The sequence below is a fragment of the Aspergillus brasiliensis genome (genome assembly GCF_001889945.1).
Source record: "Aspergillus brasiliensis CBS 101740 unplaced genomic scaffold ASPBRscaffold_2, whole genome shotgun sequence".
Taxonomy (NCBI): domain Eukaryota; kingdom Fungi; phylum Ascomycota; class Eurotiomycetes; order Eurotiales; family Aspergillaceae; genus Aspergillus; species Aspergillus brasiliensis.
Window position 1 is genome coordinate 1,570,520 of NW_027137443.1, and position 19,840 is coordinate 1,590,359.

Here is a 19,840-nt window from a genome sequence, read left to right on the forward strand (position 1 = left end):
TGCATCCTCCAGGCGTTTAAGATGAGGGATGATTTGGATTGATTGGGGTTGGAAATTAGCTTTGTCCCCTTTGCCCCTTTTCCAAGGCTCCGCGACTGGGGCTTCGGCGACACGTATTGCCATTTAATTATTAGTCGTCTTTTTTTGGGGAAATCCGATAATCCGATTGCTTGATCTATTAGGGCCTAAACTTGAAACCGATTCCAAGCGCCCCCCACCGCTTGCTTGTCACGTTTCGCTTTCCCGACCGACCGCAGGACTGATACACCTATACCTTCCCGCCCATCGCCCTCCCTCCCCTTCTTGTCCATCTCTCCCTCATCACCAACCTCCCTTCTCTCTCTCTCTCCTCCCTCATCTCTCTCCTTATAACTCTGCTGTCCCTGCAGCTTCACAAGGCTCGTTTTCTATGCTCAGCCTCGCCCGCAGGACTTTGAACCGTGTCCCCAGCTTTCAGGATATTCTACAAGGCAGGATGACCCACCCCGATATGTAAGGAGACCTTCCCCCCTCCCACCTATGGCAAGCTTGCCTTCACCACCATCAAAAGAGCTCTTTAGAAAATATACTGACCGTTGTCTTTGTGCTTGACTGCAGCTCCGTCGACGTTCTCGTCATTGGTGCCGGTCCTACTGGTCTCGGTGCCGCGAAGCGTCTGAACCAGATTGTACGAATTGCGAGCCCCCTATCGTATACGATCACTCGAATAAATGCTAATTGGACAATTTGCGGGTGTAGGATGGCCCCTCTTGGTTGATCGTTGACAGCAACGAGACCCCTGGTGGTCTTGCTTCCACCGATGTGACCCCCGAAGGCTTCGTATGTTGATTCCCACCGACCCCTCAGTGGACAGGCATTGCCGACTGTCAAACAAACAGCGACTGACTCGTGCCAATTGCAGCTCTTCGATGTTGGTGGTCACGTCATCTTCTCCCACTACAAGTACTTCGATGACTGCATCAACGAGGCTCTCCCCAAGGATGACGACTGGTACACCCACCAGCGTATCTCCTACGTTCGCTGCCAGGGCCAATGGGTCCCCTACCCCTTCCAGAACAACATCTCCATGCTTCCCAAGAATGAGCAGGTCCGCTGTATCGATGGCCTGATTGATGCTGCCCTCGAGGCTCGTGTCTCCAACACCAAGCCCCAGAACTTCGATGAGTGGATTGTTCGCCAGATGGGCGTCGGTATCGCCGACCTTTTCATGAGACCCTACAACTTCAAGGTTTGGGCTGTGCCTACAACCAAGGTAAGATGCAATCGGGTTACAGACCCCAATGGCAAGTAGCGGAGGTGCTAATGCTCATTAGATGCAATGTGCCTGGTTGGGTGAGCGTGTTGCTGCTCCTAACGTCAAGGCCGTGACGACCAACGTTATCCTTAACAAGACCGCTGGTAACTGGGGTCCTAACGCTACTTTCCGTTTCCCCGCCCGTGGTGGTACCGGTGGTATCTGGATTGCCGTCGCCGATACTCTCCCCAAGGAGAAGACTCGCTTCGGTGAGAAGGGCAAGGTCGTCAAGGTCAATGCCAACAACAAGACCGTTACCCTGGGTGATGGCACCACTGTCGGCTACAAGAAGCTCGTCTCCACCATGGCTGTGGACTACCTCGCTGAGCAGATCGGCGACCAGGAGCTCGTTGGCCTTACCAAGCAGCTCTTCTACTCCTCCACTCACGTCATTGGTGTCGGTATCCGCGGTACCCGCCCCGAGAGAATTGGTGACAAGTGCTGGGTAAGTGATCTACCTTCATTGCGAATAACAATGAGCTTTTGAACTGATAAAATGCCTCTAGCTCTACTTCCCCGAGGACAACTGCCCCTTCTACCGTGCCACCATCTTCTCCAACTACTCCCCTTACAACCAGCCCGAGGGCTCCAAGAAGCTGCCCACTCAGCAGCTTGCGGATGGCTCCAAGCCCCAGAGCACTGAGGCTCAGGAGGGTCCTTACTGGTCCATCATGCTGGAGGTTTCCGAGTCTTCGATGAAGCCTGTCAACCACGAGACTCTCCTGGCCGATTGCATCCAGGGTCTCGTTAACACCGAGATGCTGAAGCCCACCGATGAGATTGTCTCCACCTACCACCGCCGCTTTGACCACGGCTACCCCACCCCCTCCCTGGAGCGTGAGGGCGCTCTTACCCAGATCCTGCCCAGACTCCAGGAGAAGGATATCTGGACCCGTGGCCGCTTCGGTAGCTGGCGCTACGAGGTTGGTAACCAGGACCACTCTTTCATGCTCGGTGTTGAGGCTGTGGACAACATTGTCAACGGCGCTGTCGAGCTGACCCTCAACTACCCTGACTTCGTCAACGGTAGACAGAACACCGAGCGTCGGCTGGTCGACGGCGCCCAGGTTTTTGCCAAGAGCCAGGCGCAGTAAAGGGTTGAAATGTTAATAGAATTACACGGGTTTTAATTTTGTCTTGAATGATTCCAGGGGGCAAAAGATTCTTTTTTTAGAGATCTGATTACGATCAACGGGAGCCACATTTTGTCATTTTTTCCCCTTCTTTTCCTATCTATTTAACTTATTCTACCAATTTTCTCTTTTCTCTTTGGCTCATTGAAAGCGATGTATGGGAGATGTTTCTTGGCACCTTTTTGTGATGCGTATCATCATCCACTTTTCTAGCCGTCTTTGCTCCATCCACTAGACATGAATAGAAGTTGCTTATCAGACGCGTGTTTTTTCTGCTGTAGACTTAATATTTCCTGATCTACGTATGCTGGTTACATGTCTTGCTGCAGACTTTGCTGATGACCACCCCGTGGAGATCCAATCCGGCTTCATGACAGATGACACATGTATCACCCACTGAAGTGTGAGGCAGTGTGGCACATCAGCCCATGCAGGGCGTTTCTATTTTCGCCGCAGTCCGCAGTCCTATCCATATAGCAAATGTGATATATAGCAGCAATCCAGCCAGAAGTACGAGTACATATGAATATTTCCAAACCCACTGACAATACATCCTCCTCTATTTTATATGTTAGAAAAGTTGTATACTACTACTTGGCAAACCTCAAAAACAGTTCCAATCGGTGTACGGTATACCGTATTTAAGATACATACATACGTAGTGAAACATGGATTTTACCTTTGACCATTAATCAATGTGCTACTTACTATCGACTCTCGCGTCCTACCTAATAACTACTCCATATTTACCACTAGTTACTAGATACACCCACACACCCCCATCTCATAGTCATAAGGCTGAGTGAGATTCGAGCTCGGAGGGGGCCTAACCAGAGCCTGGATGAAGAGCACTGACTTAGACTACTATGTCGGAAGTTAAAATTTACTTTTCCTACTTACCAACTTTGTCTCTTTCTGTCTATTATTTGCCTATTAGGCTATCAGGTACTCAATTTCTTCGTAGTGGTGATATTACTATTCAGATAGTGATACAGCAGTATCATGCTGCAAGCAGTCAGTTACTACTACCTGAACATAGTAGGAATATACATATATATACATTAACATATATAAGTAGATCAACTTAGAAACATCATGCAAAATACTTCCAATATCATGCCAACTAAACTCAAATCAGATAGACTGGAATATGATAATACAGACTAATTATTGCACCATAGTCAGCATCAACCACACACCAAGTAATTAGCATAGTAACTACAGTATGAACATGAATCAATCCTACACCCGGAAAATTCATTACCCGCCATAGCCCCCTCCCCCCCTACAGTCTAAGGCTGCCAAGAAGGGGGAGACTCTTATGTAACCTAAACAGGTCTAGTGGATTGGGGCAGGACGCGTAAGTAAGTAACTAAGGGAAAAAACGGAATCAGAGCCGTGCAGAAAATCCACAGGCAGGAAAATATTATTTATTCTTAAAAATAGATTCTTGGCTAAATGTACTACTAGACTAGTCCCAGCTAGGACACAGCTATTTACTCCGTAGGTGGTCACAACTTTCCTCGCCCCCTCATAGATAGATAGCGATAGCGATGACGATCGAATGGATCACGATGGCGATGATGGCGTTTTGTTTCATGGAGAGTAGTTACTTTTGTTTGTCTATACTACTGAGTAGATAAGTAACTTGAAAGTGGTGATATGCTATGACGGTGTTTTGTTATTTGCAGTATTGACTAACTTAAAATATACATAGTTACGTACACGAATAGTATGGAGTAGTTACTCCGTAGGCAGCTTTGAATTCGATCCGCTTCAGCCTTATCGAGGGTCGATTTTACATCTTCACTCTGCCGGTGTACACCGTCACCTCCCCTTCACTCTGCACAATTTTAACTGAATACTCTGCAGCTTGCGTGTCGAATGGGCTCAGCTAAGTTGCGGGAGACCTTGGATGACGAATAGCCTCACGAGATCCCACCCATCATTGGGCCCGGACACCAACTCCGCCCCCCATGCTTTACGTCCCCTCTACGCAAGAGGTTGAGGCAAAATGGCTGAGCCCTGCATAGCATATGATAATCACACCCCTTCCGCTGACCATATGACACCTCATAGGGATGAATTTGCAAGCAAGTCAATTTTAGCATTAGTCTCGCTTTTCCCCGGTACGGGTCAAATTCTCCGATGCAGCAAGGAGGTCAACGTATCATCACTCAATCAATCCATCCCCTCACAGCAAGTCCCATAATCTTCTGCGTCTGTCTTGATCAGGCCTGCTATCAGTTCAGCTGTCTCCCCACCGTGGATGACATGCTTCTATCCACCCTGCTGTCACCCAAACCGCCTCCTCTCCACCCAACACGCCATCGTCAACAACCGCCCTGCGAATCTCTGGTCGAGTTTAGCACCGTCGACCCAATGTTCTGGTCACCATCTTCAACATTGTCGTGGGCTTCACATGCCATAAGGTTGACGTAGCCTTCCAACTCCCTGGCCTGCATCACGCGCGGGTTGACTGACGCTCGGGTCTGTCCAGGTGTTAACGGTGGCCAGCGCAACAAGGGTACGTGAGTGCATACGTACATCTATGCATGGTTCGGAGCGGTGACCATGTGGAGCTGCCATGCTTCTACCACCGGGTAGAGGTGGATTCGCCGACGGCTTAGAAACAATGACTTTCATTTTATTGGCGTTATGACCCCTCAGAAAATACGCTACCGGGGGCATATCTCGAAGCAGCCCTGAAATGGCAGCCGCCTCCCGTGCCATGTGTTCTTGCGGAGGATTATTTTCATAACCATTGTCCTGGACTCCCTGTGGACGACGAAAGGGTATCAGACCTCCAACTATCTCTATAACCTTTTGAAAGCTCGGCACCTACCTCTGCTGGAGCAGCGAGCGAGCTATTCACAGCCTGATGGGTGATCGTTCCTCCATGGCCTTGCTCAGGTAATAGTCCAACCAGTTCATGTTCAGTCTGTGTAGCATGCGAGGCTATATTCCTTGGAGCCTTGCCCTCTGTTAGCCGAGTCTATCTTATCCACAATCTCAGGTATGCTGGGCCTACCCTTCGAATGGGGTTGAACCGATGTGTCTCAGTGGACCTTGGCCTCGCACTGTGCTGCAATCTAGTGGGAAGTGCTGCTGGGGCTCTTCCAATCTCTGCACCCGAGCCTTCACCAGGGCCATTATGGTGGACAGCAGCAGACCCCGGCAACGAGAGGTTGGCCCGCTGGCCGCGTGTCTTCCTGGTCGGTCTATTTGCACCAGGCATTTTGATCACCTCCAATGTCACATTCGTTCTGGAAGAGGAACGTGCAAGCAAGTCAACCGACTGTGTTTCTTGCGCAGCTAGGTTGACACATGTGGATCCTAAACGGATCTCGAGATTAAGGCTCGGACGGAGTCCCGAATCTTTCACTTTGGTTCTCGACCAGGCCTGTCTCAGATTCTCTAAAAATAGTCAAGTTAGCACCCAATGGCGATGTGTTCCGCGGGTCATATCTGAAGCTCACCTACTTCACTCGAGGTGTCTATGAGAAGCAACGAGCTATCCGCCAACCGAGTGCTGCCGGAAAGAGTTTCTCGATTCACAGTCCTGGCGCCAAGGATAAGGGGACGAGAAACCGAGTGACGATGTGGAACACTCAAGCCTTTTCCAATATCCTTCCAGAATAGACTAACAGGAATAGTGGCGGGTGGCATGGTTGCTGTAGCAAAAGGCTTGCGGGTCGGTGAATGATTGTGCGGCCATTCATGGCCCCGCTTTCCCAGTTGTTGGCTGGAAGGAAAACCGCTGTCAATAGTATTCCTTGAGAGCGGGTGCGCACTCTCTGTTGCACGGTGCTCTTGATGTGCTCTAGTAGAGAATGTTCCGGACAAGGCCCCGCCGACGCCTGATGAGCAGTTGGTCTTCATGGCCCGGACCTCATCTTGCACCACTACGCACGACGAAACATCTAATTCATTGAACAAGGCTGATAATTCTGAAAGGCTAGCTTCCCTGTCCTGGTTTGATTGCCAGGAGCCTTGACTAGGAGAGTCCGGGCCCGAGCTGCAGCGAGAACCTCGCGGGGAAAGGTTGTAGGGCGAAAAGAATTCCGAACCCAGGAAGGCTACACTATCATCGCTATAGCTGTCGCGGTCGAGATCTTGGCGATGCCATTCGGCCATCTTCGAATGGCGAAGAAGCAGCCTTTCCAGGTGGTAGCGGAGATCCTCATCACCCAGAACAATGCGTGTAGGTTTGTATCGAATCATGGTAGGTGATGTAGAGGTTTTCAATGAACAAGAAGAATAAATGTGGTTAAAGCAACAGTAATAACTATATACCTCCCTTAGGTTCTGTTCTTTTCTCTTTCGGGCAGCGAGCAGAAGTGTGCAGCTATTCATGTTTGGGAGAAAGAGTGAATGATCTGGCTAGGCTACGCTGTTACGAAGAGCATCAATCAGGAAAGAGCATCCGAACGGCAAGTGCGATGGACAGATACTACTACCAAGCCAGCTGAGTTGATGTTCTTAATTAAGTACGTACTCCCGTAAATGGATCGTGTTCCTGGAGTGATGAAGTAGACTAGATAGAATGACTTGGTGGTGGTGGTGATGGTGGTGATGGTGGAGAGTCCTGTGGCTAGTCATTATATCTGTTCTATAATAGGCACGAAAATGGGGAATGCGAAAGAGACGGTGTTAGTAGTAGCATAGAAGATGGAGCAGATGGTAGCGAACCACGGTACTCGTCTCTGCCTGGAATGGTTCCGTTGATAGCAACATAATAGAGGCTGAGCATGATCCTCATCTTAAGATGTGAAACAGAAGGATATAAATATTTCAGCTAGTCGTACATAATAAAAACGATCGAGTGGACGGCAATTCGTTGGTATGTGAGTTAAGAAAAACCGATGGAACTGGGGCTCTCAGGGCCTATGAGATCTACATCTCCAGGGCATCCGATTGAGCTGTGCAGAAAGGAAGAGGATCCATCGGCCAGGCTGCATTCAATTGCCCATTAGGATGATGGATTATTATTATCCGTATGACACGGTTTCTTTCCCGCAGAAGACAGAGAAGGCCATGGCAAGAATTTAAAAATAATAAAAACAGGATTAGAATAAGTTGATGATGATGATGGTGATGATTGTAGTTTAATGTAGGCAGAACTCCTCCTGCTCATATTCTTCATCTTTCTTCTTCCCTTTTCCCGTATGTAACATAACTCTCTACTACCACTACCACTACCACTAACTACCACTGCTGTTACTACTACTACTGCTGCTACTACATCGATCCCCTTTATCCCCTTTCTCTCTCAATCTCTCTCTCTCTCCTTTCCCTTTCTTCCCCCTCCCCCTGCTATTTCAAACATTTCTGTTCAACTCTTCCTTATCAACCGATTATTGTTCTATTTACATCCTGAGTTATCCCAAATTCATCGTGTTGGGTCTGTCAAGTGTGTTTCAGCATTTGGCTTTTCCTTTCCCCAATGCCTCATCCGCTGCTCCTCCGACCGCCGCCATAGTCCGTCCGGCTCTCCCCTCTCACTCACTCACACTCTCTCTCACTCGCTACTCTATTCCATCCCATCCCATCCCATCCCATCGGGGAAGCTCCTTTTCCTTTCCAGCTTCCTTCTCTCTTCCTTTTTCTTCCTCCCCCGCTCGTTTTCTTTTTTTCGTTCGTTCGTTCTTCTTTCCTCCCTCCTTTCCCTTTTTCTTCTCCCTCTTCTCGACCTTTTGCTTGGTGCCACGCTGGTGCCTTGCCAGGTCACTAATCCCGCCATCTTGATCTCCCTCGTCTTTCTCTCTCCCTCTTGTTCTTCCCCAAATCATCGCTCTGCCTCAACTTCCGCCCGCACATCCCCCCCCCTCCTCCTCCTCCTCCTCCTCCTCCTCCTCCTCACCCCCCTCCTTTGAAACCCAACCCTCCCTCCTCCTCCGCCATCCTCCTCCTTCTGTCTTCCGAAAATATAGGTTTGAGTGTGTCACCGAACCCATCGCTACCCCCATCATGGATGGGGATCTTAGCTTGTCCCAATCGTTAGGGGGTCTCCGCATTGCGAATCCAGATGATTCTTCCTTACATTCATCCGAAGATGCTGCAACAACAACACCTGCCGCCGATGCTGCAGAAGTAACAGAACCCGAGCTGGTGCGCGAACCTACCATCGTCTCCGAACGACCGGCCAGTGCTCTATCGACAACTCCACCCCGACCGTCTGCTCCTTCCTCCACGACAGACCTGCAAGACACCCTCACCTCCGCGTCGGTCGAGCCCGCATTCAAGCCGCGAGACAACCGAAGCTCTCTCTACAGTCCTTACTCTGACCTCCCCCAGCAGACAAGTCCCCAGTACACTCCTTACGCGTCTTCTTCACAATCACACCCTGCTCCGCAGTCCTCTCGGCCTATGTCCGCCTTCTACGCGAACGGATCCACATCAACACTGGCAGCTGCTCGGGAGGGTTCCTATCGTATTCGTACCGATTCCGCGGCCTCCTCCGCCTCCGAGAGTCAGGCACGTGCGGAATCTCGCGGTGGTTCCGCAGCTTTCCAGGCCGGTGTTCCCGTCCGCGACAATAACCACAATGATCGGTCGTATCGAACCGCTCAGTTGCCGCCAACCAACGGACCGATGATTATGCGTCAGACTTCCAGGGCGCACGCGCGGGGTGGAGGGGCACCGCAGATGGGAGGCTCTCCGTATGCCATGGAGAATGGCCCCGGTGCGAGCAATGAGGACTGGCAGGATCGTGGTGCAGCGGTCGCGGTGAGGCAGGAGATCGATGCCAACGGCAAGCCGGTTGCGCGGTACATTAAGAAGGGTGTCCGGGATTTTTCGTTTGCTCACACACTCGGCGAGGGCTCTTACAGCACCGTGGTCCTGGGAACCGACCGGCAGACTCTGAAGGAGTATGCCATCAAGATCCTGGACAAACGGCACATCATCAAGGAGAAAAAGGTGAAATATGTCAACATCGAGAAGGACACCCTCAACCGGCTGACCGAACACCCGGGCATCGTTCGACTTTATTACACGTTTCAGGATGAGCGCTCGTTGTATTTTGTTCTGGATCTCTGCAAAGGAGGCGAGTTGCTGGGCGTGTTGAAGCGCATGACCAGCTTCGACGAGGAGTGTACACGATTTTACGGTGCGCAAATTCTAGACACGATAGACTACATGCATAAACGCGGCGTGATCCACCGGGATCTCAAGCCGGAAAACGTCCTCCTTGACAGTCAGATGCACATCAAAATTACCGACTTCGGAACGGCCAAGATCCTCAAGAGTCAACGAAAACCTCAGAACTCCAGTGGGATGCCCCCGCTAGACTCGACGGAAATCCCGGAGGAAGAACGAGCCAGCTCGTTCGTTGGTACAGCGGAATATGTCAGCCCGGAGCTTCTGACGGATAAGAATGCCTGCAAGGCAAGTGATCTCTGGGCCTTTGGCTGCATCATCTTCCAGCTTCTAGCAGGTCGGCCCCCCTTCAAAGCCGGGAACGAGTATCAGACGTTCCAGAAGATCGTTGCGCTCGATTACGAATTTCCTCTCGGCTTTCCTGCCGTCGCCCGCGATCTCGTCGAACGGCTCCTTGTTCTGGATCCAGCCCGTCGCTTGCCCATCGAGCATATCAAGAACCACGAGTTCTTCCAGGGGATAGCATGGGGCCCGGAGTTGTGGAAGCGCAAGGCACCTCGTCTGAAAGCGTACGTTCCACCACCGCGTGAACCGATCAAACTGAACGGTGGTAATGGCGGTGGTGAGGGCTATGCCTCCAGCGCCAACCCGGCTGCGTCAAGCACCAATGTCAGTTCCCGTGTGGTGCCCCGACTGGTAACGGAACTACCCCCTCCCAGCCAACTGGACATCGAGTGGTCCCCAGTCTTGACCAAAACGAACGAGCGAATCTTGAAACTCGGTAACCTGGTGGTTCTATCATCTCCAGCAGCCCACAGTCCCGTTTCGAAACATGGGGGCGAGTACGAAGCACCCCGGAAATTCTCCCGCTTCTTTGGCGGCAGCACGACGAAGAAGCGGCAGCGCTTGGTGATGGTTACTTCGTCTGGACGGATCATCATGGCTGCATCTGGTGGGGACGAAAAGAAGGCGAAGCTGGAGCTTTCCCTCCTGACCCCAGGCACATCGTATCGGACGTCGACGGATTCCAAGGGATTCTCTTGCTGGGTGGTGGATACGGTATGTGATTTCCTCTTGACACGATTCAGCGGATTACTCCTAACATCGAGACATCTAGCGCGACAAACACTTCGTCTTTGAGGATCCAAAGCCCTCTTCCGGTAACGTGGGGGCCACCGCCCTATCGGCCCAGGAGTGGCTCGATAGCCTGGACCGCGCGCGGGAAATGGCTCTGTCTCAGCAAGGGAACGGTTCTTACTCCGATGATGCCTTCCGTGACCTGTCGTCTGGGCTGTCGAGCCACGCCAATACTTTGGATCGAAGCTCTGAGATCCAAAATGAAAGTGCCCCTGCGGGACGAGCCACTCTGGTTAAGCACCAGAACACAGACACCGAGTCCGTCAAAGGCAAGAAGCGATTCAGCCGTCGCCACTCCAAGAATGGTCTGGCAGCGGTATTCTAAGCTTTATGCTTGCCGCTAAATATTCCTCATGCCCAACTCACCTCAATCCCTTGTCCTCCTCCTTTTCCCCCCTCCCCGCTCTCCCGGACTCCCATCTTTCCCTAGTCCGGCTTATAAACCGTTGCGCAGGGTCGCATACAAAGTTTTCTCATTGTACCTGGAACATATCTCGTCTCCGTCTTTTGCTTGATATCCCTGAGAGTTTCCTGCGTGTGTGATTGGCGATACTTTTCTACCATCCCTGCCAATGGCAGGGCTTGCTTTGGACTCTTATACTTGAAGCTATTATTCTTATCACCGGGATTCAGTCATGAACTTCAGCCGGCGACTTGTTTATTTCCTTTGTACGTTTGCATCTATTGTAAGAAATTTTCCTTTGTGACCTGGCTTGCTTGTTTGCTTTGGCCTTGCATCTTCGCAATGATGAGCGTGTTGTTATTTCTTGTTGAAATTGCTGCATTTAGATGGGAAGGAGTATGCATATATCCCTCATCTGGTTGTTTTCATTTACTTTGTCCCCTTTTCTCCCATTTACCCACCCCTTTCTCGACTTCTCCTCAATCTACTCTTCTTTCTTATTCTCTCTTCCGATATATATATATTCCGCACATTTGCGATAAACCGATTTGGCAGTTGAATCTACATCCTACATCCCTCTACCCACCATTTGCCGCCATCATATGTCTGGGACACAGCGCGGTACAGTACATTCTTATCATTTCATTCATCCAAAAGCAGGGTGACTTACCTCCATTCCTGCACCGTCACCACCTTGCAGTTTTACTACTCCTAGGGAACTTGTGTGTGTGTGCCTGTCATTTCTATACTGAGCGTTTTCGGAGTTGTCTCGATCGGTTACCCCCCCATTTCGTTGTATTCTTCTTCTGTTTGATTGATTAGTAGTTTCTATCTTCCCTTCTCTTCTCTCCCTACTCGTATCTTTTTTGTTGAACAACCTTCTCCTTTATTCAATAAATACCTTTATTATACCTCCCATCTCCTTGGTTGTTTCCTGTCTTGAATGCACAGTCCACAGAGAACCCCATGGTCTTGTCAAATAGGGTTCCTCTCAGAGATGAAAAGAATATCCATTCCTATATCCCATCGTGTGTAGGCTCAAGACAAAGACGCAGGCGAAGGCGCAGTAGGAAAGAAATACCTGTTACGTGGATCGTACGTAGTCTATAATTACTGGTATTGTTCATATAATACATAATTCTCTTTAGTCCTATCACAATAGTAGCACTAGTTTGTGCGAGAACATGAACCAACCAGTACGATCATAGTATTACTGGAGAGTAAATTACTAACGCCTAATACGTGAATAAGCGGTAAATTAGTAGTGTAAGGGGAAGGAATGAAGGTGCACTGTACATTATATATTATATCATCTATATACAATAAGTTAATGATAGGATATCTCACGTCCCTCTCCCCAATGATAAGAGGGGAAAAAAAAGAGGGTTATAGGGAAGCTCCTATATAAACAACCAGTCAATTCGGGAATTATCCAATTCCTGAATCCAATCAAAGTCATCGTCATCATCATTAATATCGTCATGGAAATGATTATCGGTGGTAGTGGGAGGCCGTTGCTGCTGCTGCTGCTTCTCTGCCCTCTTCTGATCCTGTTTCTGCCACATCAGGCTCAAAACCCAGGCTGCGTTGCGGACATTCACGCTGGTGATGTTGAAATATAGAGCGCGCAGCTTATTAAGTACGAAAGGGCGTTGGGAAGGGTCTCTGCATTCTGCGCCGGCGATGAAGGTGGGCCAAATGAGGCATTTGAAGTGGGGATCTTCGATAGGGATGAGAGCAATTGTGCGGATGATCAGGTCTGCCACTTCGGCGTGGTCAGAAGGGAGACCGAAGTGGTTGGGGATGGTTGCGGCGCCGGGGCGCGGTCGTGAGAGAACGCGGCTGGCGTAGAGGTAGACGGCCCCTTTGAAGATGGTTGCCAGGGCGGTCCGCATGGAGAGGTCCGCCAGGTAGTAGCAGCTTTGCATGGACTCGGCCCAGGCGGAGGGGTCGAAGGCCTGGATGTGTTGGAGGAGAGCGCCGGGAGATCGGAGTGGGTTGGAGTCTTGAGAGAGGAAGGCAGAGGTGAAGATCATGGAGGGTTGTGAAGTGGGATCGACGTCCGGGTCGAAGTAGAGACCAGCGTGGATGAGCAGGATGACTTCGAGAAGGTAGGCTGGACAGCCGACGTAAGAGGTTTCTTCGAGACGCTTGAGCATGGCAGGGCCCATGCTAGAGGTATAGAAGGGTTTGGTTAGGGACCCAGGGCGAGCGAGGGTGGATCCCATGAGTTGAATGCTAGGAGGAATATGTCAGTATGTATCTTTCACCTGGAGGGACGTGTTTCTGTGGCTTACAGGAGAATGCCATCAACAGCGAAATCTTCCAGCCATTTGACAAGGTGTTGAGGCGGACTGGAGGACCCTTGTTCTTGGCGGCCTTTGAGAAGCTTTTTGGCCCCTTCGAGGTGGAATTTCCAGGCACCATCCCCCGATTCAATAGCATCCATCAGAGCGAGAACCGCGATGGCGGCGACAGTTCTGTTATCATTGCGTAGGACAGGATCCCGAATGTCACTCGATAGTTGCCCCAGGGCGCGCTGCTTGAGCCCGAGAAAATGCTCATACACCTTGGACGACGGGCGCCGAGACATGGAGGTGATCACGGCCTTTTCTACCTCTTCGGGGGACAGGGAGGGACCCTCTGCTGGAGAACTCTCCGACAACCATGGCGTGAGGGAAAAGTCTCCGCTCGCCAGGATGGCATAATGCAAGGCACCGGTGGCAGCGAGTACGTGGGCGAGAAGAGGAGAGTCCCCGACTAGGGGAATGAGGTCACGGTACGGGTTGCCAGTTTCGGAGTAGAGGGTGAGGTAGTTGGCAAGGTTCTGGTTGACTTCGGGATGATTAGACAGGGATCACGCAGGCAGAGAAACATCAAGTACACATACAATGCACAATGTAGAACCGTGACAGCTGACTCAGGTCCTTGAACAGCGGGTCCACCAGGCCCCAAGGTGCGGAAACGGATGTAGCTCTTTGCAAGACAACTTGAGTATCCTGACTATCATTATCCTCCGAATGGGTCGATTCTGGGAAACCCTGGATGCCCGACACGTTGGGGGGTATGCATAAGCTGATGTCTATAGACTGAGTGGGCGAATCGGCTGCTGACGGCGGCGACGCATTGCTGGAGGAAGAGGGGCTCGAGTCATCACGCCTGAGATCTGAAGGGCGCATAACCTCGTTAAAGCTGCGACCCATCATCTTTCCCCGACTGGCCACACCTCCCTTGACCCAGACGAGGGGCTTCTGATACCCCAGACATTCCTTCCCCGCATCGCGGCACTTGCGGCACGTTGGCAAGCCGTTGTCGCAGATGATGCGTCGACGACGACAGGTGTAGCAGCCCTTCGACATCACTTCGGATCGAGAGAGAAGCAGACAAACTGGTCACTGCTCTGGTGGGTGGGAAGATCGCAATCCGATGCAGGCGGCTCGAGACGAGTGTCTATACAGGACACTCGCCATCATTGGGACTCGTCACGACACGGAATGGGGGATGTGGGGAGGGAGAGCTTCACCCAGCACATTGAGAGCACTCTAACCGGGGGTGCTGAATGCTGCTAGCTGGATGATGGGCACGGGCAAGCCGATTCCAAGTCCGAAGAAAGAGAAGCAGAAGAAGAAGAATAGAAGACGACAGAAGGAGGGGGAGGAAGAGGAGGGATGAAATGAAGGTCTGGAACTGCGCCGCGAAGGAATCCAAATGCCGCCAAAAGAGAAATCAAGCATCGCCATTGGTGGGGTGCTGCTGACTCATACTATACACACCTGCTAGCCAGAACGGGGCTAGTGCCAGACGAGAAACATGACAGAACAGGGTGTGGATGCCTTGAATACCGGGCAGAGAGTGAGAAGGGGAGAGAATACGAATCCCAATGAAGAGGAGGAGGAAGATGGGAAAAAGATATGAGGTTAGTATTCCGGAAGGAGAAGAAGAAGAAGAGAATGAAGAAGGCATGAAAGCGTCGGGGATCATCCGACACAAGGCAGCTGAACTCAGACGGATCCGACTATCAAGTTAAGCCAATCATGAGGATAAACGCAGCTGCGAGGCCGCCGATAGAACGAATCCCGATTGACTTCTTGACTTCCTTTCGTCTCTCCTTTTCGGTCGGTCGCAGCATTCCAGGAGTCAAAGGGCAACTTCATCGGACGAAGTTTTGGACAACGCCCAAGGGGGAGTTTGCTTTGGTGGATCTTTCGTTCTTCTTTGACAGGCATAGATAGAAGATATCCACCGCTGTCATCCAGTCTTTCGCTGCACACAGACCATCCTTCTTTTCTTTCCCACGGAAATCCAACTCGAAGCCATGGTTTTGGACCCTGTGTTTATTTATCGGCTATAACTGGTCTGTCGGCTTCAGTCTGCATCTCCTCGCCTTGGCTGCATTCTGATCGCATTCGGCCCAGCGTCTCCTATTCTTCGGATCATTCTTCTTGGCCTGGTCCTTGAAAGTTCAACTTTGAACTCACAGTGCCATCTCCCTCTTCTTTTAACTAGTTGTTTAATTCTCTAGTTCCTCTCGGTGGCCCACTTTGTTATCGCCTGCGGGGATCAACAACCGGGAATCCGCCGCCACTCCCAAATCCTCTGCGCAAATCTGCCTCTGCCCCTGGTGTCGCGGGTCCAAACATTCCTCGCTGGCCGTGTTGACGAATTCCCGACCGGGGCGCGTGTTGCTGGATTTTTGAATGACGGCTCGCTCTCTGCAGCAGCTCTCGTTGGCGTCTGGTCACCGCGCATCTCTCCTGACGGATCATGTCCACCAAGTTCCCTACTACTACCGTCACTCCCATCGAAATGGTGTCCCAAGCTCAGGTCCTCGATCGTTCCGTGCCGCCGCAAAGCGCAGCCTCCTCCGTGTCGCGCCATTCTCATTCCAGCCGGCGACATCGTTCCAGTCGTTCCCATCATGGAGGACTCACCCATCAACTGCAAAACGACTTCCCTATTTTCACTCACACAGGCGATGTCGAGATTGTAATCCGCGCAGGGGAACAGGAGCGACGCTACCTCCTGCATCGGTTAATATTGGCGCAATGTTCGGGCTTCTTCGAGGCAAGTACCCGGGAGGAGTGGTCGCGACAATCCATTGCGAGACCGCCAACTCTGGACACGGGCGTGCTGTCAAGAATCAGCGAAGATGCCTCTTCGCTATCAAACGGGTCAACCCTGGCCCAATCGGAGAGTGGAGGATCCGCCTGGTCGGTCGAAAAGAGACGCTGGAGGTATGAGCTGGATTGGGTAAACAAGGAGGAGGATGAGGAGCCAATTCTAGTGCAAAAGGTTAGTTTATGGTCGAAGCATTGTGGATTCACCTTTAGCAACGCTAATCGTTGGATCCTCTATAGCCACCCAGCTTTTCCAGCGCATTTGGTTGCGATTCGGGACAATACCCTCCATCCGTGACCAAACCGTCCAGCTCTCAAACGGGCTTTGTCCGGTCGATGGCCAACCTGGCCGGGATGCAGTCGGTGGTCAACCTCCCCCATCGATCTGGGACGGCTAATCCACCAACAAACCCCATCGTTCGCGATTATGACAATCTGTTCCGCCTGTTCTACAATCACCCGCCGCTGCTCAACAGCGTGAATATCGCAACGGCCTACGCCGAGTGCCGGGCCCTGCTCAACCTGGCCGACATGTACGATGCGCTACCTGTGACCGGACCCCGCGTCGACCACCATCTGCTGGGCTTTGGATCGCGCCTATTCAAGCAGATCGCCAAGTATCCTCCGAGCTACCTGAAATTGGGCTATCTGGCTCGCAGCCGAGTCATTTTCTCCGAGGCCCTCATCCACGTCGTGGGACAATGGCCGGCCGGCCTACCCCATCTGCGCAATGGACCGTATTCCCCGCTCCCCAACTCCGTTCTCGACATCATCGAGGATAAGGTCGAGGATCTGGAAGACCTGAAAGCGCGCATCGACTCCAAGCTCCTGCGGCTCACTCTGACGACGTCCCGCGGCGAGCGTGTCAGCCCCACGAACGCCTACCTGGACTGGCTGGCCGTCTCGCTCTTCCGACAATGGCTCGTTGATAGCACCACGCCCCCGCCCACTCCGATCCTCAAGAACTCTTCAGCAAACGCGCACGCCAGCACCAGCACCCACGGCATCCGCAGTTCGCAATCGACCAGCCACCGTCCGACAGACTCAGCTTCGAAGCCCTCTACTACCACCACTACTACTACTACCGCCGCACCACCCTGGTCCGCTGCACGAGTCTATCGGCTCATCGGTTCCCCCAGCAGCCAAGCCTACCTTTCGCACGAAGAGCTGAAAAGATTCCTCAAAGTGCATCCGACCCCTTCTTCAGAATCGCTGTACACACGTGAAGTCCTGAAACGATTTGAGCGCAAGATGGACGAGATCAAGCGGCTGGCCCGCGAGATAGTCAAGCCGCTCATGCGCAACTTCCTGGAGTTGGATCTAAAGGGTAGCGAATACGGAGAGGGTGGATTGCCGTATTTAACGTGCACCAAAGTCGACGACGAAGATATCCCGTGGGAGTGATCAGGTTATCTTATCTTACTTTATTCTCTCCCACTCCCCAACAATATGCCTCATTACGCAATCACGCCAATAACGATACCCTGGAAAGTTACGGAAACAGTCAATCAGTTTATGGTTCACTCATGATTTACTACAGATACCTGATGTTATGCTTAACGTCCCCCCCTCACCCTTGTTTCTTGCCCGCTTCTATAATCTACGCCCCTTCTCCCGATTTGCATGCTCTTGGTGATGTTTATGCATATTATCTGATGTGATGTGATGTCTATGTTGTATTTGTTTCGTTTCTCGCCTATTTTGCCCATATCTTCTGAGTTTTATAGTAACGATACGACTTGAATGTGTCCACGATGTCATGATTCCTCTTTTGTTTTACTTCCTTGTTCTGTTTGTTTCTCATGCACGCCATGTCAAAGAATAACCTACTAGCTGAATAGTGATGATGTTGTCAATATAGGTAGCCGGATATACAATGCAGGGGTTACCTTTTTATTTACATATATGGGTTGAGCGATTGATTGATTCTTACTCTACCTAGTATCTTCTACTACTACTACTACTACACTACTAGTGTAGTAGTGTAGTAGTAGTAGTAGTAGTAGTAGTAGTAGTAGTAGTAGTAGATGTAGTAGATAATATTATACAGCTATTCATTCAACATCCTATCATACATACATACATGCACACCATTCATACAACAACATACTAATCACTGCTCACCAATAACCTCCATCCCACCCATATAACCCCTCAACACCTCCGGCACAACAACCACGCCCCTCTCAGCATCCCATCCATTCTCCAAAATAGCAGCCAGTACCCGCGGAACCGCCATAGCCGTTCCATTCACCGTATGCGGGAACCGAGACTCCTTAGCTGCTCCACCGCGCACACGGGTCCCCAAACGACGACTCTGGTAATCCGTGCAGATAGACGCGGAAGTGACCTCGCCCCAGCCGGACTCGAGGTCGTCAGCGGCACGCAGTCTCGACGGGAAGAGGACCTCGATGTCGCGTTTGCGGCTGGCGCTGGCGCCCAGGTCGGAGGTGGGCATTTCCAGGACGCGAGCGGGGAGGTTCAATGCGGTGAGAATCTCGGTTTGAATGGAGAGGAGCTCTGCGAAGAGGTCGTCTGAGGTAGTGGTGGGTTTGGTTGTAGAGTCAGGGAGGTTATCAGCCCAGGCGAACATCTCGACCTTGGTGAATTCGTGCACCCGGTACAGGCCCTTGGTGTCGACGCCGCGGGAGCCGGCTTCGGCGCGGTAGCATCTGCTGGGACCGACCAGACGGAGAGGCAGTTGGCTGGCGGGGATGTCGCGGCCGGCGTGCATGGCTGCGAGAGGGATCTCGGCGGTACCGGCTAGGGAGCGTTGGGGCTTGGATTTGTCCTTTTCGTTTTGCTCGATGCTCCAGATTTGTTGCTCGTTGTGCTGGTCGCGGGGCTGGAAGCCGCACGCTTCGGCGATGTAGGAGTACACGAGGGAGGGAGGGGATACGGCTTTCCAGCCGTGACGGCGGGCGACGCTGAGGGCGTATTGGACTAGGGCTTGTTCTAGGAGGGCGCCCTCGTTGGTGAGGAAGTACCAGCCCCAGCCGGTGGTGATAGCGGAGCTGGTGAAGTCGAGGAGACCGAGCTTTGTTCCGATGGTGACGTGGGAGCGCTTGGGGTCGGGGCGCGTCACCCATTCGGGCGGCGATTGAGGGTCGAAGTTGATGTAGTTGATCAGGGTTGGGTCGGCGCCGATGGGGGTGTGGGTGGAGGAGAGGTTGGGGAGAGATAGGGCTAGCCGGTGAATCTCATCGGTGCAGGTTGTTTTCCGAGTCGACATGTTGCTGGAGTCATCTTTCAGACGAGTGGCTTCGGCGCGGAGGGAGGACAGGTCATCGGAGGAGCCATTGTTGGCACTGGCGACTTTGGCGATGGCTTTTTCCAATTCCTTGATGCGGGCTCGTGGGGTCTTGAGATCTTGGTCGAGGCGTCGGGCTTCATCGGTCAGCTGCTGGATCTTGAGAGGGTACTCTGCGTGGGCGGGATAGTTGCGGTCGACGCAGTTCTTGGAGTAGAGCTCTGGGTTTTGGCGGATGTGCTTGACGTCGGGGGTGGGTTTGGGGGCCGTCGCTGGGCGGATGATGTCTGTTCGTCGGGCAGATGAGGAGAATAGACGACGGCCAAACAGTCTGCAATTGATGCAGACGTATGGGGGCCTTGGTGGAGCCATTGGTGACGGTGGAATTTGTAGAGAGAGAAGATG

General features: G+C 51.8%; 7 protein-coding genes across 7 annotated transcripts; 4 read left to right on the forward strand and 3 right to left on the reverse strand.

Annotated features, from left to right (window-relative positions):
- Window positions 1-76: 76 nt before the first annotated feature.
- On the forward strand, window positions 77-2,686 carry ASPBRDRAFT_38309 (protoporphyrinogen/coproporphyrinogen oxidase). Its single transcript, XM_067623915.1, has 6 exons — window positions 77-492; window positions 598-667; window positions 739-819; window positions 902-1,252; window positions 1,314-1,739; window positions 1,801-2,686. Exons 1-6 carry the CDS (start codon window positions 410-412, stop codon window positions 2,386-2,388), a joined length of 1,599 nt encoding a protein of 532 aa, XP_067483208.1. The 5' UTR covers window positions 77-409; the 3' UTR covers window positions 2,389-2,686.
- Window positions 2,687-4,760: 2,074 nt separating this feature from the next.
- ASPBRDRAFT_51651 (uncharacterized protein) lies at window positions 4,761-6,651 on the reverse strand (the record flags this gene model as incomplete). The annotated part of the gene is made up of 5 exons (XM_067626769.1): window positions 4,761-4,919; window positions 4,975-5,243; window positions 5,269-5,409; window positions 5,509-5,830; window positions 5,911-6,651. 5 exons carry the CDS (start codon window positions 6,649-6,651, stop codon window positions 4,761-4,763), a joined length of 1,632 nt encoding a protein of 543 aa, XP_067483209.1.
- Window positions 6,652-8,397: 1,746 nt separating this feature from the next.
- On the forward strand, window positions 8,398-10,990 carry ASPBRDRAFT_116948 (PDPK1 family serine/threonine-protein kinase; the record flags this gene model as incomplete). The annotated part of the gene is made up of 2 exons (XM_067617034.1): window positions 8,398-10,587; window positions 10,646-10,990. 2 exons carry the CDS (start codon window positions 8,398-8,400, stop codon window positions 10,988-10,990), a joined length of 2,535 nt encoding a protein of 844 aa, XP_067483210.1.
- A 210-nt stretch (window positions 10,991-11,200) lies between these two features.
- Window positions 11,201-11,987, forward strand: ASPBRDRAFT_388076 (uncharacterized protein). Its single transcript, XM_067624009.1, has one exon. It carries the CDS (start codon window positions 11,411-11,413, stop codon window positions 11,888-11,890), a length of 480 nt encoding a protein of 159 aa, XP_067483211.1. The 5' UTR covers window positions 11,201-11,410; the 3' UTR covers window positions 11,891-11,987.
- A 481-nt stretch (window positions 11,988-12,468) lies between these two features.
- Window positions 12,469-14,427, reverse strand: ASPBRDRAFT_192146 (Zn(II)2Cys6 transcription factor; the record flags this gene model as incomplete). Its single annotated transcript, XM_067620440.1, has 3 exons — window positions 12,469-13,306; window positions 13,366-13,903; window positions 13,959-14,427. 3 exons carry the CDS (start codon window positions 14,425-14,427, stop codon window positions 12,469-12,471), a joined length of 1,845 nt encoding a protein of 614 aa, XP_067483212.1.
- Window positions 14,428-15,441: 1,014 nt separating this feature from the next.
- On the forward strand, window positions 15,442-17,684 carry ASPBRDRAFT_388106 (BTB/POZ domain-containing protein). The gene is made up of 2 exons (XM_067624010.1): window positions 15,442-16,360; window positions 16,426-17,684. The coding sequence occupies exons 1-2, from the start codon at window positions 15,833-15,835 to the stop codon at window positions 17,587-17,589; spliced, it is 1,692 nt and encodes a 563-aa protein (XP_067483213.1). The 5' UTR covers window positions 15,442-15,832; the 3' UTR covers window positions 17,590-17,684.
- A 527-nt stretch (window positions 17,685-18,211) lies between these two features.
- ASPBRDRAFT_38316 (putative serine--tRNA ligase DIA4) lies at window positions 18,212-19,814 on the reverse strand. Its single transcript, XM_067623916.1, has one exon. The coding sequence runs from the start codon at window positions 19,805-19,807 to the stop codon at window positions 18,299-18,301; it is 1,509 nt and encodes a 502-aa protein (XP_067483214.1). The 5' UTR covers window positions 19,808-19,814; the 3' UTR covers window positions 18,212-18,298.
- Between the last annotated feature and the right edge of the window lie 26 nt (window positions 19,815-19,840).